The 17,184-nt window shown below is 35.5% G+C and overlaps 1 protein-coding gene across 6 annotated transcripts in view; it reads right to left on the bottom strand.

Moving 5' to 3' along the window:
- Positions 1-17,184, bottom strand: part of VTI1A (vesicle transport through interaction with t-SNAREs 1A) — a 276,546-nt gene that overhangs the window by 190,548 nt on the left and 68,814 nt on the right. For 2 of the 6 annotated variants that reach the window (XM_035330467.1, XM_035330469.1), the window contains one exon: positions 15,396-15,404. The exons of the other annotated variants lie outside the window; for them this stretch is intronic. In XM_035330467.1, coding sequence (XP_035186358.1) covers positions 15,396-15,404 — 9 coding nt within the window. The remainder of the gene's footprint in view (positions 1-15,395; positions 15,405-17,184) is intronic. 6 annotated transcript variants of the gene reach the window in all.

The following is a 17,184-nucleotide window of genomic DNA, read 5'->3' as shown; positions in this document are numbered from 1 at the left end:
AATGACTTCGCTAGGTTTTGATGTTCTTATGAAAAAGCAGTGCTTGGTGTTTGTGGAGAAGGTAGATATGGAAGCTGAGTAGCTGTGATTGGGGACACTGTGACATCGTCTCTGTTTTTCGATAGGATCGGTGTCATTTTCCTCCCCACGATAAGACACCTCACTGACAGAGCCCGATTAGGGAAAATTTTATTATAAAATTCACTTCTATCGAACAAGGATGGAGTGATAAACAGTTCAGCCTCAGGGAAGAAACAGGAAGAGATTTTTCCTCTCTCTCCCTCTCCCACTCCCTTTTTTATTTTTCTTTCTTTTTTTTTAATTTAAGAAAAATCCTCCCTTCCTCTTATGACTTTTCCTGAAAGTGACTGTGTTTAATTTAACATGAATTCCCAAAATGTACAGATCAAAGACATTTCGAATGTTGTTCTAAAAGCAGCAGACTTGTGATACTTCACAATTCAAGAACATGATTTTGATTTAAAAAAAAAAAAAAAAGAGAAAAAAAAAAGTAAAAAGCGAGGACTTTTTCTGAGTTAAATTTTCTGTCAAACTTTAAAACCAAGAGTCTTCTGAAAAGGAAGCTTAGGCAGTCATAAGTTTACCTACCAGTATTCACTTACATTTCTCCCTGTTTAGAAAACTGGCAAGCTTCAGGGTAAACAAGGAAAATTGATGCTTGTGGCCCTCTAATGTTGAAGATGGACTAACCTCCAAGGAAGAACATAAAACAAATATTGATTTTTTTTTTTTTTTTTAATACTAAAACATCTTTGCTTCTGTGTTTGGTAGTTCACAGAGGATACCTTTAACCTTGCCTCTAGTGCCATATATGCAATATACTTCTAATCAGTACATATATAGACAGCAAATGTTATCTCTGGAAGGTGGCTTGGGGAACATTGTGAAAAGAGTACATGGAGTGATGAACATGGAGTAATTCATCCCAGATCTTTATTTTGTTACTTCACATTACCTCCCTGAAACACATTCATTAGCTGATTATGAAATAATCAGTGATAAAAATAGTCTTCTTCTTAAAAAAAAAAAAAAGAAAAAAACACAATGGAAAAAGAGTGCCAGAGAACCATGAAACAAATTGGTTTCTTGGTTGTTTAACAATAAAACTTCCAAAGCAAAAATACTCTAAGCACTGCCAGCTTTTTATTTATGTCCAAAACTGAGTCACTACATTGAAACCATTCCTTCAAGATGGTGGCCTCGAAGTTACAGACCCTCCTTACATGACTTTTAAGCACTTTCAATAAGAACATTACAAATCTGCTGTCAAAGAGAGCCTTAATATACAAGTCCTTCCGGCAATGTTCTAGATTTGTTTTTTATTAAATAACAATGGGAGGATGTTTACAAGCATATATAATTTTCATTAGGCACACTCATCCCCAAATACAGCACACATATGATGCAAACTTCAAATAACTTCAGTAGCAGTTGTAGCCCAGAAGTAAAAACTTGCCAGAAATCGTATTTACAGTCATCTATGGTCTTATACTAGGCTGAATTTAAGTATTAACTGAAGGGCCTGCTTAAATGAACACAAAAAAAAAACACCAAAACTACGTTAAACTCAAAGCTCAGTTCCTTGACTTCCTACTTTACTCAAGAAGGAATAATGTTATGTAACACTCTTATAATTGCCAGGACAAAATGTATGTTCCATCTATCTATATTTGCAAATTGAGTATGTCCTATTTTTAATAATGTATAAATTATTTTAGACATCATGACCATAATACCTAATTTTATTGTAAAATACTAGGTTACTAATAACACTTTTTTGTACTGTTAAGCAACATGCTGTGCAATGGGACAAAGCCAGTATACGTAGAACAGTAAGAAATGGTTTTCAAATAACACCCTCAACAGAAACAAACACCAGTGTGAAAAAATCTGACCAATGAAGGTAAAAGCAAAATAATAAAAGGGCAAGTTGGATCTCCAATAACTTCCTTCTTGGCCTTCAATGAGATTTTAAACAATGAGTTAGTGATTTCACTATGAGAAGTAGCTGGAGGAAAAAGGTGTATCATTTGATTAGTGGTCTGCTAGACAGATTTCCTTCAGTAACTTTTTCAAAAAATAATTGTTTCTGATTAAGCGTAATTACAGCATAAGCGTTGCTAACAGTGCCTTAGGAAGAAAAAAATACAGCTCAACAGTCCCGTCTGAACACCTAGGAATTCTAATTAGCTAAAATAAGGTAATAAGGTTGCTATCTATTACAATTCATTTCCATGTAAATGTCTTTAAATCTGCTTGGAACTTACCAATCCCTCCGAAATATATAAAAAACCTGGATATAGTTGGATAATGCAGATGGCTGACCGCTATGATCCCTTCTTTGTGCTGAAGTTGGCTATTAACTTACCCTCTACATACAAACTGAACAGGGAGCCTGAAAGAATGACTGGCAGGAAACAAAGGTGAGATTAGAAAGGAGCATCTTTCAGTTCTCTGTAAATATGCAGTGTTACAGTTTGTAACCTAAAACAGGGTGACATCAGAACTCCCGTATGCAAGTGAATAATTAAGATCTTCACAGTCCCTCCCACAGACACTAGATTTTTTTCCTGGAATATCCCCAAATAGCAGTGTTAACTAGCGGGGACACACTTGATGTCTCCTGGAAGGAGCAAGTAATTCCCTTTCTGTTCCTAAGACATGTAGCACATGAGTTGCCTGTGTGGATCTGTGTAGCTATAAATACATTTATCTAGAAGAAATAGTCAAACAGTCTTTCTAAGAGGAGTGTCTGATTGGTTAGTGGAAAATTGATACAGTGGAGTGAAGAATAACTGATAAAGAGATAATCCAGTGTGGCAATGTAGTTCTGCAGCACTGTAGCTCCAGCCTTCATTGGGTGGTGAGTGTAGGGTGATGGAAGAAAAGGATGGGCTTCTGTTGTTTGCATTTGAAGTATGAGGGAGGCATGGTGTGAGCAAACTTCAGATGTGAAGAACAAAAGACCAGTTTTCCTCTATACCATCTTTAACTATATGATGAAGCCTAAAGCTGAAACACTGCACTATTACACTTTTACAGCTGATGTTCAGTTTTTCTGCTTTTTCCCCTACAAAGCAGAGATGCAATACCTGCATGCATTAATTCAGTAGATGTATAGCTTTATTTTCAGAGAGAGGGTCAATCATCTGTATATGTGCTAACCTGACCCTAATTCACTATAATTTCTCAGACTGTTACAACATATCATGCTCATTATTGGCATAGCCAAACATTTCCCAGACAGGGCTGTACTTATATTTAAAATTACTGCTGCAAGGATTAAACATCGACATATCTTTTCATTTTATATAAATGAATAATTTGGACAGACAAATAGTACCTAAGCTGGTGGTGGATCAGAGTGTGCCAGTTACAGGAGCACTTAAGCGCCCATTGGCACAGCAAGACTCAAAGACCCGGTAGGTTTCAAAGAAACACTTTTTTTTTTTTTCCTTCTAGAACTCTTTGCTTTCTAGTAAAGCTGCAACCACAATGTTCTCTCTCTTAATGCCACCATAAAAAATCAAAACACTTTAAAACAAATTGATGTCCTCTTTAATATAGTCATCACATCATCACAGTACCCTTGCACCCTGCTTGGTGACAACCAGGGGGATGCATACCACACATCTCTCTCTTGCTTGCTCTCTCTCTCTCTTTTTAAGGCATTGAAGCGGGCAACAAAGAAGGAGAGAAAGACTGGGAGAGACACTCAATTGAGATATTGGCACCTTTGATTGACAAGATCTAATCAGCTTATCTCCACACTAATAAAGTTGATGGCCTGTGGAGCTGGTGTATGTCCTGCTTCAAGTGAACTTTCAGTAGCCAAAGCCTCAAGGGCCAGGGCTAAGACTGAGCTTATCTAAACTGATTTAAATCAATTCCTAATGGGCTATTTCAATTTGATCAATTTGAAAGGATGGAAACCTGTAACCACTTGACTCAATTGTCTTGATTCATGCTGGCATCACTGGAGATTTGGTCAGAGCCACAAACTATTTATCTACAGTGAAACAATGCAGTACAACTGATACACTTCTGAAGTAATTTGACCCTCCTTTAGGTACTGCTCAGTGTGTTCCCAGTCAACTGTTTTACAGAGCTACTCCCATACATGCACTCAGTGAAACATTTTAAACTATGCTACCCCATAAGTGGGGTGAATGCTACCTGCAAAACTCCCTATGCCATAAGTAGGGACTGAATTACTTTTCAGCTCTTGAACAATTTCATTTATTCTCTAAACTAACCAAGTCCTTTATGTGTTTTGACGGACTGCCCGTCCAGCCAAAGGTGGGACAGCAGAAAGAAACACTACAATAGATTTGAGCACTTGGATAGATTTCATTAACTATGAGGAGAATTAATTCACTTATTAAGTGAAATTTCAACTCCAAAATAACACGTCAAGGAATCGTGGCTATACATATTACATTATACTGTAATATGTGAAAAAGGCTTGCTGCTTTCTCTCATAGTAAATCATTGCTTTTAGGAATGTAAAAGATTCCACAACACTGAAGCGCACCTACATAAATTAATTTCTGAATTAAAAACTCTGATTTTCATGTAAACAAGGTATATCTTCTGGAAAACATGACAACCCTATAAAGAGAAAATCATCTTAAGAAGTGGAACGGTATGCTTATATGTACTTCACAGATTTGCCAAAGCATGAACAGTGAAAGCAGGTATCAGTAAAGTATTTTTCAGTCAATACTACACATTAACACCTTAGAAATGTCTTGTGTTTAATAGAGGTAATTTAAGCACTTTCTAAAGGAAGAGTTTTTTGGTATTAATACCAGATTACAAAAAAAACCCTGAGCAATATTTTCATTCAGATTGCAGTTTTCAAGCTGTAATTGCTTTATACAAAATCCACTCTAGTGTTATCACTCAATATCATCTTCACTGCTGTACATCTGAAGATAATTTTGCAATAAAACTTAATTGATAGAGCTTATTTTTCACTAATCTCCTAATACAGAAAAATGAAAAACTACTAACAGTACGTATTATAAGCTATGACCCTCACAGTGCAGCATATTTCTAGTTTATCAAACTAAAATAGATCCATTTTATGGCATCAAATATTTTATATCTTTAATAATGTAGAGACTTTTTCCCAAAATGGGAAGTAAATGGAAAATTCCCTTAATAAAGCAAAACGTGGAGAGTAAAAGTAATTCAGAGAGGCTAAGCAGAACATCTCATCTCAACATTACTAGCTTGTGCCCCACTGACCATTAGTGCAAAAACTCAAAACACTTCAGTTATGGAAATCAGTGACTACGTTGTCAGTAAAATATACTGAGAATTTAAATTTGGTGATTTTATAGTTTGTTTAAACTGAACTCCTTCTTACATACCATGTACACTGGATTCTCAGCAAGACTTTTAAAAAATTAAAACATTGTGGATTATATTATTCTTCTTTCTCTTTTGAGTACGTTAGATCTACTATCAGTCTTAAGAGCTTCTCATTAGCTAAGTAAACAGTTTCAGCAATTACAAAGGATATTACAAGGCCAAACTATGCATTAGATGTACATAGCAAATAGGTGCAAGACAACCTTTAATGCACCACGAGAACTGACACCAGCACTGTCTTCTGAAATTTGGGATTCAGCCACTGGGGCAGTCAGTGCTCCCAAACAGATTAGATAATGGTTGAAAAACGAGTGGTTTGTAGAGACAAGGAGCCACATTTGGCTCATGGTTTGTCTGGTTGCCTCAGACATCATTCCCAGTCCTACTACTACTACTAAAATTCTGATGGACAATTTGGCACTTTGAATATCCAGGTGCTGCTCTACAGTCAGTGTGATCTGAAAAGAGATAATCCCAACCTGTAAGACTGACACAATCTCTCTACTCCTGCATTGTGACAATGAAATTTCCACCCTCTACAGATTTGCCACCTTCTTCCATCACTTCTGTTTCAGTCTCTTGTAGTAGGATCCAAACTCTCTGGTTACTCAAAGTCAAAGATGACTCAAAATCTCAAAGACAGAAGCAGGAAAACTGTACTATTCTGGATGATGTATAGACTTGTGCAGGAAATGCCAACGGATAGATACTGTCTTACCTGGCCACTGAGGACTTCTTCTGTAAGACAGAAAAGATGCTGCATAATCACCACAAACATCCTTCTATATCTGTACCAGCATCAATTCCTGAGACTCAGAGATTAATCTAGCGTGGTACTGCATTTTTTTTTCCCTTTCTTTTTCTCTTCATTTAACCTCATTATGCTTTGGTCTTCCTATCTACAACATGAATACAATACCATTGACGCCATCTCTCAGGAGGATAACATGGATGCGCAACGTTCTAGGAGCTCGTGGTATTAAAGAGCAAAACTGTATTGCCATCAAACTGGCAAAAAAAAATGTAGCCACTTCAGCTTGAAAAAATTAAACTATTGCCTTATTTTTGCATTTGAATACCTCTCACGCTGTCATTTAATGAAGGAAAAGTTTTTTAAACATAGCAATCAGTTTGCCAAGATCACTGCAGATGTATCAGACAGAATTAATGACTGTAAAAGGCTGACAGACTCGTGCTTTGTCTTCTGTGAATGAAAACACTACTCTCCAGACCACATAAAAATCAGCCTCTGCCATTTTTGGCAGTCAGATCATAACAAGGCCAAAGTAATATTAAATCATTTATGAGGTTTTTAAGTTTAAATATCAAAGTGATATATATGCAGAAGAACTGTTATGACATTTGAATTTCTGCAATAGGCATTTTTTAGACATTTCAAACTATGTAAAACCTGACATTTCAGTGTTTATATACAAGACCCGCTATGATACAAAATAACACCTCTCCGCCTATATTTTGTCATTTAAAACTTCAATTTTTTTATATAGTCAGATAGCTATACTTCAGCTTGCTACAGAGTAGATTCTTGCCTAGAAACCTGTCATCCTTATGCAAATAAGGAAAATCTACCGTATATTAATTATGATTTTTAGTGATCACTTTCAGTTTCCTCGTTTCCAGTAGTCAGTCTTTCATCCCCCTTATTATTCATGTAGAAATGTTCTTTTGGCAGCTAAAATACAGTACTTTTATGCAATGTTTTGACGAAGTGCACTAGAGAAAATGAAATGAAATGAACCGGACTACCCCAAAAATGAAAACAACGAAGGTGATAACAAAACTGTTCAGGGTATTATTTTCATGAGATATGGGAAATAACATCTACTGCTCATCAATTATTCCATAATGTACAATGCCTGTCTCCCCAACCTTTTAACAGCTGGGATTGAAATGTTTTGACATGATGATCTCTAGGTGGAAATACTGAAGGCGTTAAAATATAAATACGTGATAATGAAGAACAAAATGTGTACCATTTTCTTGCAGTCATAGTTTGCAAATTAACAAGCTGCTATTGATTTTTCTTTGAGGTCAATAACAGCATTTATTGATCTGAGAAGTTAATACCCTCTGAGGTCAATATTATATCTCAGGGGTCAACAAATCTGGATACTGACTTCTATTTCCTGTCCATACATAAATATTACATAGGCAAAATGGGCACATTTAATCTTTGGAGATATGAAAACACTGTATTTGACATGATACAAAAATCCAAAAACATAAAGAGTTAGGGATAGAGCCATTTTCTTAGAATTTTCAACACTCTACACCATATAATAATATATAAGCACTGGCTTCATGAAATTTATCTCCAATTCTGAATTTAATGTCTCCAAAGTTTGCAATGGGCATTGCTGTATTTGTGGTGCTATTCCTCAGCACCAAAAATTAGTCTCATTTATAGGCTGCCCAACTGGAGATTGACATGGCTTACCAAATTAACATAATGTTCATTATAAAAGAAGTACCTATATGCAACTCTGGACTTTCTGATTCTTCTGTCCCATTTTTTACAATATGATTTCCAGCAAAAATAAGAGAAATACTACTTCTGCTGCCTTTAATGGATCAGGCCCTTGTCATTTTTCTTCTGATTTTTCTCTGTAACTCAGGCCTTCACAAGTCTAAAGGAAACCAGAAGCAAGCTATTTGTCTCCTGGTAATTTACAAAGTCATTACAATTCAATAAAATGAATACTCATCAGCTACCAAAACATGTCTAAGTTTCCCTACAAAATGGTGCAAGTGTATTATGCAAAGCATTGCAGAAGAATGAAAGGGCTCGTTTGTTATGAAGGGTTTGAGTTTTTAAAAATATTTTAAGAGATGTGTGATTATGCACTTAACTATATATCCACGAGGAAAATGAAGTAAAACAGTAAGAACTGCTCTTTACAAACATATCAAAATACATGTTTGATTTAATTTAGAAGTGAAAATGTGTATTTAAATAACTGCACTTAATCTTATTTTGAAACAGTAGTAAAATTATTTTTGTAACAAAACACTTCCTTGCTTTGCACAGCGATTAAAACATGCCATTTCCACCAAAGAAAAACCTTTCAAACTATTTTTTTTTTTCATTTTAGAGTTAGTCAGGAGGATATGCCATACCTGCATGTGTCTTCAGATCCTGAAGAGACTTTTATTTTTACTGAATTAAGTTTCATCCTGTCCCATTTTTATATGAACATAAAACAGTAGACTTGTTTTATAACAATTAATCTGCTTCTTCAGTCTAATCTACAGTCTAAGGAAGTAACATTCTCTGCATCAGCTGGGTAAATTAAAATGTAAAATAATTAAGACAATGACTTCCCTGCAGAATAAACTGGAATGACAAAATTAGGAAAGTGTTAAAATTAACATTATTGTAAATAATTATGGTAAATACTTAATCCTGTACATGATGTTGTGACATATCATACAGATTATGTTGATGCTAGAATTTTTATTGTGCAGAATATTTCAGTATGTATGCAATAAAACCTTTTAACTTAACTCATTCGCATTTGGGCAAGAGTCTGATTCACCATTTTAAATTCATTTAAGAAAATATCATAGATTCTGGACTAGGTATAAAATAGTTCCTTACCGTAAAATTAAAAGCAGTTCACTTTTTAAAAGAAAAATAATTAACACATATTTAACGTGGTATCTATATTGCTTACTTAATATTTCTCTACTTAATATTATTTTTACTACTGAAAAATACAGCAATTCCCAATTACTAAAATGACAAAAGTAATTATATATGGAGTAAAGCAAATATAATCTGTCGTTTGGATGAAATTTCTCAAGATGGCATTCCAGCCAATTATTGCAGCAGTAAGTGCCTAAGACATTCAACAGACGGAAATCTTACAAAACTCAGTTATAAGAATCAGATTAATATTTTCAAGACTTGGAATCAAAACAAAAATTATTGCATCTATGTGGATAATGAATACAGCAAAGACTAAAACATCCCCTTCATCTAACCATTTTGCAAAACTGAAGTACACTAAACACTTGTCGGTCTAGATCATACAAGAGAGCTAAACAGGAACTAAACCCCCAAATATATGAACACTCTCCAAAATCTTCACATTTATAGTCACAGAGGCCATGAAATATGGAAAAGCTCAAAGTAGAGACCAGCCAAGCAGATGTAAGAGATTACCTTTGCACCAAAGTTTATCTTTGCAAGATACGCAATGTAAACTGTGTGATTTATTTCACAAAAAATGCAAACCATAACATCAGCTACTCATGATACCTGTATTCAGACATCATTGCACTAAGCTTGACCTCAGTACAAGCTCATGGAAACATATTTTGCAAACCTTTTTGCTAACATACTGACAAAATGGACAACCTCTCTTCCCCAGTATGCACATCAATGCATGCATACACACATACTTGGAATTCAATATAGAAGTATTTATGCTCTGCCAGTAACTGCATGTTTACAATCATGAGTGTTTACTACAATTGTGGTGACTAGGCCAAGAGTATAAAATTTCATATAAAATTTAACATTTACGTTTTTGAGCTAGTGAAGTAGTATTAAATATTTAATATTAACAAATGGCACAAACACAACAACAAAGTGATAAACAGCTGATGCTGGAAATTAGGACCAATGGAAGAGTAGGCAAAATATGGAACACAAACGTCACAGAATCAGTAGAAGGACCCTCCACTAATCTAAATGAGTTGGTATGAAGAAGACAAGAAGGCACTATTGTGCCAAAAAAGATGCAAAGAAGAGAAGAAAGATGCACCTAAGTGGCCTAGGACAGATTGAAATAAAATTAATTGCAAAATTGTAGTTTTCAAAGATGTGGAAAATGTTTTTGTGGTTCTGGTTCCTTAGAACACTTGGTAGCAAATAACTGGCAATAGCATCTCAAAACAAAGCTGTAACAACTCAAAATTGTATGTGTTAGTCCAGAAAGTAGACTGCAGATCAGCAGTTGAACTCACTCTGACATGAAGTCAAGGTGGACAGGAAGGCATCTCCCACACGGAACTCAAGTCCTTCTACAAGAATGGTATTAATTTCAGTTTTACAGTAAACATAATTTACTTACATAGTACTCAAGGAAATTTCACATTAAAGGCTACTAGGCCTAAATGAGTCTCACTGTTTAAAAGTGAGACAGTACTAACTAGATCCAACTGAACAACAACACAGTTTTGATTTAAAAATAGAGACGTGGATGGCATTATACTTGTACAAATCAGAGGTCATGTCCCCAGCTGTAACACATTACACTAGCAAACATCTCCAGCACTTCACCAAACTTGCAAGTTTGCACATGCAACATTTTGATAATATATTTACTCTATAAATGCCAGTATTTATAGCAAAAAATATATTTTAAAAGCATGGTAGTAAAATCATCAGCATAAAATACTACAATATGTTTTAAACTAGATGAAGAAAGAATGTCTAGATGAGTCACTCTTCCATCTTCCTATACTTGGGTGAGAATGATGGTTTTCAATCATCTCTTTCTATGTCTCGCTTCAGGACAGAATTTTTGGGCTTCTCTCCCCCCTTACTTCTACCAAAAGAAAAAAGGTTTTTGTGTAACTGTAATTCTTCAGTCCTAAGTTGTAAAAGGGCAAAATGCTGCACTTGAAAGATGATCTACCATGAGAACCCTTTGATATTGACTTTACCTAGAAAAGCATGTTCAATACAAATAATTTTTTAATGTTAAACTTTGTTCTTTAGTGCAATTGGAGGAAAACACTGTTATCCTGACAGGAAGTAGAGGTAGAAGGCTTCAAACAAGAAATATATAAGATACAAACAAACAACTAAGGTGTATTTTATTTTTTCAAGTCTAAGCTCATCAACTTTTCTTCTTGATGTAAGTTGTATATAAAGAGTCTTTGCCCAACAAGACCTCATACTGTGCAGAATCATCGGTGCCCATGTAGTGAAAAATCTATTAAAAACTACTGAAAGTCATGTTGTTTACTTAGGCATCCAAAATGATAACTCAATGTCTACTTTTTTATGAAATATGCAGCTTATGTTCTATGGACAATTAAATCACCAAACGAAGCCATTCATTAGTGATTTAATTAAAATCTGTAGTGTAATTCTGTTCACTTTGCTCTTTAAAAGGTTGTGACAGACAGACTGTCATTGCCAAGCCAGCATCACTTGGAATCAATTCATTTCATTGGGTAAAATTTCTAAAGAAACTTGTATAGGATGGAAGAAGAGGAGAATTCAGATAAAAGCATAAAGTGTCTAGGGACTATATATAAGGAATTTAATTCTATCCATTACAAGCTAACTATCCTAACTATTGCTATCCTCGCTAGCAATTTGTAACTATCTAAAACTTTTTGGTCAGCTTCTCTACAATTTATTTTTCCTCAGGGAATATGAAACCTGACCAAGAATGCTTCACAGGCCAACACAAGTTGAACATGCCCTTGCTATTGGCATAATTTTACATTTTTTTGTCCACCTATCAAACAGGTTGTCTGGAATTATAAGACAACGTAGAGTTTGTTAGAAACAATCCTGACATCTCTCCGTGACACTTAAGAGCTGTGGCTGAGAATGTCGTACAAATGAGGAAGGAGATTACATATTCGGAAGACAGACAAACTTCAGACTTTTTTTCATTATCTCTTTGCCATACCAAGGTAGAGGCAAAGTTTACTCAGACAATTAGAAACAACAGCCACTGTTCATTCATCTTTACATTGTTCACCTTCTCTTACTTTGCCTTACCTGCTGATGAACTGAAGCAAGAAAATACACTTCCTGTGACAAGTGACATTCAACAGGTTCCTATTCCAAACTAAGATGTTTGCAAACTATAAAATAAATCCAAGGAAGGCTAAAGGTGAAAATTAAATGAACATTTGAAAACCTGAAGCTTGAGCATCAATTACACTACTCAACATTTTAAGTAAGTACTAGCATTTTAGGACTGGACAACAAATTCTGAAATGTGACCAGAGGGGGAAACCTCCCTGTAGCTAAATTATATCAGAAGTGAAAGATGCAGGTAGTATGACTTTAGACCACTTGAAACCTTCAAGTTTTTATTAGGACACAAATCTACAAAAGCTTTGCTATGGACTTCAGAGTAAGGTACAATGAATATCTCCATCAGTGAACACCATCCTGTACCAGTAAATACATTAGAGAAAGAGGGTCAGCACCAAAGATGACATTGAAACACTATTTTCAGTGATTCAGTAAGAGGTTATTTCCTGTAGAACAATCTGCACGGTAGAGATGGTCCAATACAGTGCTTGTAAAATAATGTTTTAAAAGCTACTTTCTGAGTTCAGATGTTAATATTATTCACAGGTGTTACACGACAAGTACAAGGTATTTGTAAAAATACATATTTCAACCTGTATGAGTACTTGTCTGGAATGCACATGGGAAGTACTTCAGCATAAAATTTCTAGTATCTGAAACAAAGTGCTTCCATCATGCTGGCATGGAATAAAATTCACAATCTGAAAACTATGTTTCCATTATACGTAATAAAGTCTTTTTCAGAAGATGTCATAATGTTTTGCTCATCCAAATATCAGTCTTAAACAACCACATCTCCACTAGATTCCTGCTCCTAACAAGACTGAAGTTGCATTTTCCTGTGAATATGAAGCACAATAATGAATTACTGAGCACTAGCGAACATTAAACTGTGACTTCTCCGAGGACAACAGACAAAATGGCCAAATTTGGATCATGCTTGCCTATCATACCTTAGCAAATCTAACTACTGAACAGATAGGACATTCCTTATTTGCTGCATTAATGCTATAATCCCAAACCTATTGAACTGAAAAGATAAGCATCCATTTTCTTGGAATTCAAGTCAAAAGGTGCTGAATACCCAAAAGATAAGCTTTTAACAGAAGTGATCTTACAATACTGCATAGAATGCGAGAAACTCTACAAAATAAGTTATCTTTTTCACCTGAAAGAAGGATTTGGAAAAGTCCTCTGCCTCCAAGGTTTTAAAACATTTTTGGTACCCTGAAGCAATTAGCAGATGATACTTCACTAGTGAAAAGTCAGTGTTTCCTTACTTCGTGGTACCACTGTTCTGACTCATACCATTTTTACATAGCTAAAAAAGCAAAGCATATAATCTGAGCAATAACAATACCAGTGAACTCCTACTACAGGCTTTATCCTGGGCAGAGTCCCATTAGGAGATCCCATGCAAAGAAAGTGGAATTGAAAGATTGGCCCATGGGCATATTCCAAACAAATCCAGTGTTTTATCTGTCATTTACTTCTGCCTTAAAATGCTTGATAACAGAACAGGATAACGTGTACAAATATATGAATATCCTCAAACAACCTATCTATACCCATATCTCAAACAAACATGAGATTATTGATACTTCAGAACACATTTTCAGATATCCTGCATTTGAAACTATACACACAAATACAGAGAGAACAGTCTTTGAAAACCTCTAGACAAGGTAGTATGTTTTTACTGGGTGAACTTTTCATGACCACAAACACACAACACCCATACTGCTGCTGAATCAAATCTTCATCAGGAAACACAAAGCTAAGGAAAATAGGGATTGTGCCAGAATTTGCATAAACATGCAGGAGTATCTGGAAAAGGCCAAGTATTAAAGATGAAATTGGAGATAGAGCTAGGAAGGTCAGAGCTGGGAATGCTGGAGGGAAGGAGGATGGGAGTGCCAGGAGAGAAAAGGTGGCAGCATTTGATGCCAATTTGTTGACTAGACAAGCAACAAACCAGCAAGCAAGCAATATTGAAATTGAACTTGTAAAAAACACTTCCCTAGTATAACAACTGCGCTGTAAACCACTAAGGAATGAAAACAGTATTTTGGTGTCTCCATAACCTCCTGATGCTGCTCCCACTTGTTACAAAGCAGTATCTCTCTACCCTAACTCGTTTCCCTCCACAGCCACACATCCGGGATACTCCTGAGGCCTGACATCCTCAGAAGCAAAAATCTGTCTGCATATTTCTTCCTCCTCTTCACTTTAAAGCTTGGACTTCGAAGAAGGGCAGAGGGCTTAGGGATGTAGGAATGCAATATGCCACTTCAAAATGAATTTCTGAAACAATAAACAGATTTTAATAGAAATCAGCCAGCAGAGAAAAAAAATATATATGAAACATGAAATACCATTGCTAGCAGAAGAAACAGGGATCATGAAACAGTTCTCTCTGATGGTGACTGGAAACTGCATAAAAACTCATTTCACTGCAGAAACTTTGGATTAAGATTTCAGTAGAAAGATGTTCTGGCATATCAAAGAAACACCTGAGAAGGAGATATTGGTATATGCTCCAGAACTCAGAAGCCCTCTTTCTCTAATGAAAGGTTTTACATACTGTATTCACATATACATGTATGAATAATTCATTAGAGATGAAATAGGTAGATATTAAGTGTAAATATCTGGGACAGGAATAGACTTTTTTATTTAAAGCAAGGGGCACTAGAAGCAAGGTCCTGATTTTCAAAACTTGGTTTCCATTTCCATAATCTTAGTTATTTGCAACTCAAATGTAATTGGAATATGCATGCACCTGAAGACAGAACATGGATATGAAGGTCTAGTGATGTTAAACTAACACAAACAGATTACTAAGTATACAATATTACAACACAAAAGAAGCAATAACCTTCACACTAGTCTAATATAGCCCTACATGTATAAATATTAGGGTTTGTTTTTTGATAAATTAACACTGGATGCTAGAGCCATTTATTTATTTTTTTCTAAGCTAAACACTTTTTAGCTTGGATCATGGCAACACTTAACTCTATTGTCTGCCTGTAAAGCAAGCCCCTAGCTTTGCAGCTGTTATGGAATGGAATCAGGTTAGTGGATATACTTATTGCAATTTTTAAGGTTTCACATATTTTATGTCAGCTCTGGTGTACATGTCATTTGTGACCCCTGAACAGCACCCCATGACATATGGGGGAAGAAAGTCCTTCATGGCAGGAACTTGAGGTTTGGGTTGTACTATCAATAAAAAGAGTCAGGAACCCCAACCTGTCACGTGCTGCTGAGGACAGTGTGCTAGTAAATTAAATTCTACTAGTCACATCTGGCAAGACACTTACTGAAGTGGTATTAAAATAGTTCCTTATTCATGCTAATGAATTTGAGCCTTCAGGATTTCATAAAAACTTTTAATACTTTTTCACTGACCCCTTAACTGTACTTTCACTCAGTTCTGATAAGACAATAACTATTTCATAAAGAAGTAAACACGCTTCTTTGTCTAATGAAACTCTCATTTGCTTTCCACATCCAGAAGGATGCCACTACTTTGGGGGAAGGTCTGACCATCTGCCTGTCAGATAGGCTACCGCTATATTATATATTTACAGCTCACTCCACAAAGGGAGGTTCATTACAACAGGTGAAAGCCACTGAAATTTGCTTGGATCTCCTAGCACTGAGAATTATTCATGTCATATATGGGTGGTTCTGTCAACTGCTCAGATATATTTCTCCTTTAACTGCTCCAGAACTGCATATTTCTCAGATTTCCAAATAGTAAGAAGGATTGGAAAAATATTTTCAACTTCTTAGTCAAGACTCAGAAGGATTTTCTGTAAATAGAAGAACAGAGCTTTTCTCTTCTAATTTATTTGCATTAAAACACTGTGTTTGCACATTAGGAAAGGGAAGAAAAACAGAAGCCAAGACTAAATTTTAAGATCCAGTGCAAAGACTAAATATATTACGCACAAACTACAAACTCTTCTAGTAGCTCAGACATCAAAGAGATACTTAGAGACACACCATAACATCCAGTAGTCATCAGTAATAAATGCAAGTTCAGTACGTGTTCCCAGATTACATGTACTGAAGGCTGTAGAAATATCTAAGGTTCATGAAGAAAAAAAAAAATACCTCAAACACCTGTAATATGGTTTTGCCACAAAAGTCTGTGCAGCATCCAATGGTTGCATCTCTTTCATTGTCATGAAATGAGTTGAAGTCTCTCTATAAACAACATTATTTTTTTTCCTCTAGAAAGTATCTGTCCATTGAGAAGAACTTCTAGAAAGCAATGCAAATGCAGATTACCACAGTCCCCCACAACAAGGTATCTTCTTCTTCTCGATCTAGTGGTTTACAGTTGCACACTATTTTTTATCTCTGCAGATTAATTAAATGGAGAATTTTAAACTATTTCTCATTTAAAATAGACCTGTCTGTAGCAAACGTGTAAGACTTGACAGAGAAAGGGATACCTTACCAGGGAAAATAAGGAAGCTCTAGAATTCGTTTTTATGTTGTGAAAATCTGTGCATGGGGAAACAAATTAAAATATCTCCCCCTGTAAACTGGGAAGAATTTTGTGATTAATTAGGAATAATTCAAAGGACTCTTCGTTAGACTGAAACCAGCAAACTTCATGCATTTTGAAAGTTATTCTCATAGATGGAGGCTATACGGTCAGACTAAATGATCTGAAATTAATAACACAGGGCTCTAGCTCTAGCCCAACAGACACAGAGGATGAGCTCGGGAAGTCTGTTAACACGTTGCATTTCATCACCTATAATCTAAATAATACTGTACGTTTGAGTCCAGATGTGAAGTTTATGGAACACTGAGAAATATGGAGAGAAGCAATCACTCAGAAATAACAGTTAGCAAATGAAAACATGATACACACAGCCATAGGGTGGTAATTCAAGTACTATGTCACGGTGACTGCTATAAAATGATGATTAGCCATTTTATCTCTTAAT

Source organism: Oxyura jamaicensis, chromosome 6, assembly GCF_011077185.1.
Source record: "Oxyura jamaicensis isolate SHBP4307 breed ruddy duck chromosome 6, BPBGC_Ojam_1.0, whole genome shotgun sequence".
Lineage (NCBI taxonomy): Eukaryota > Metazoa > Chordata > Aves > Anseriformes > Anatidae > Oxyura > Oxyura jamaicensis.
Note: the sequence above shows the minus strand (reverse complement) of the source record. Positions and strands in the feature narration are given on the sequence as shown.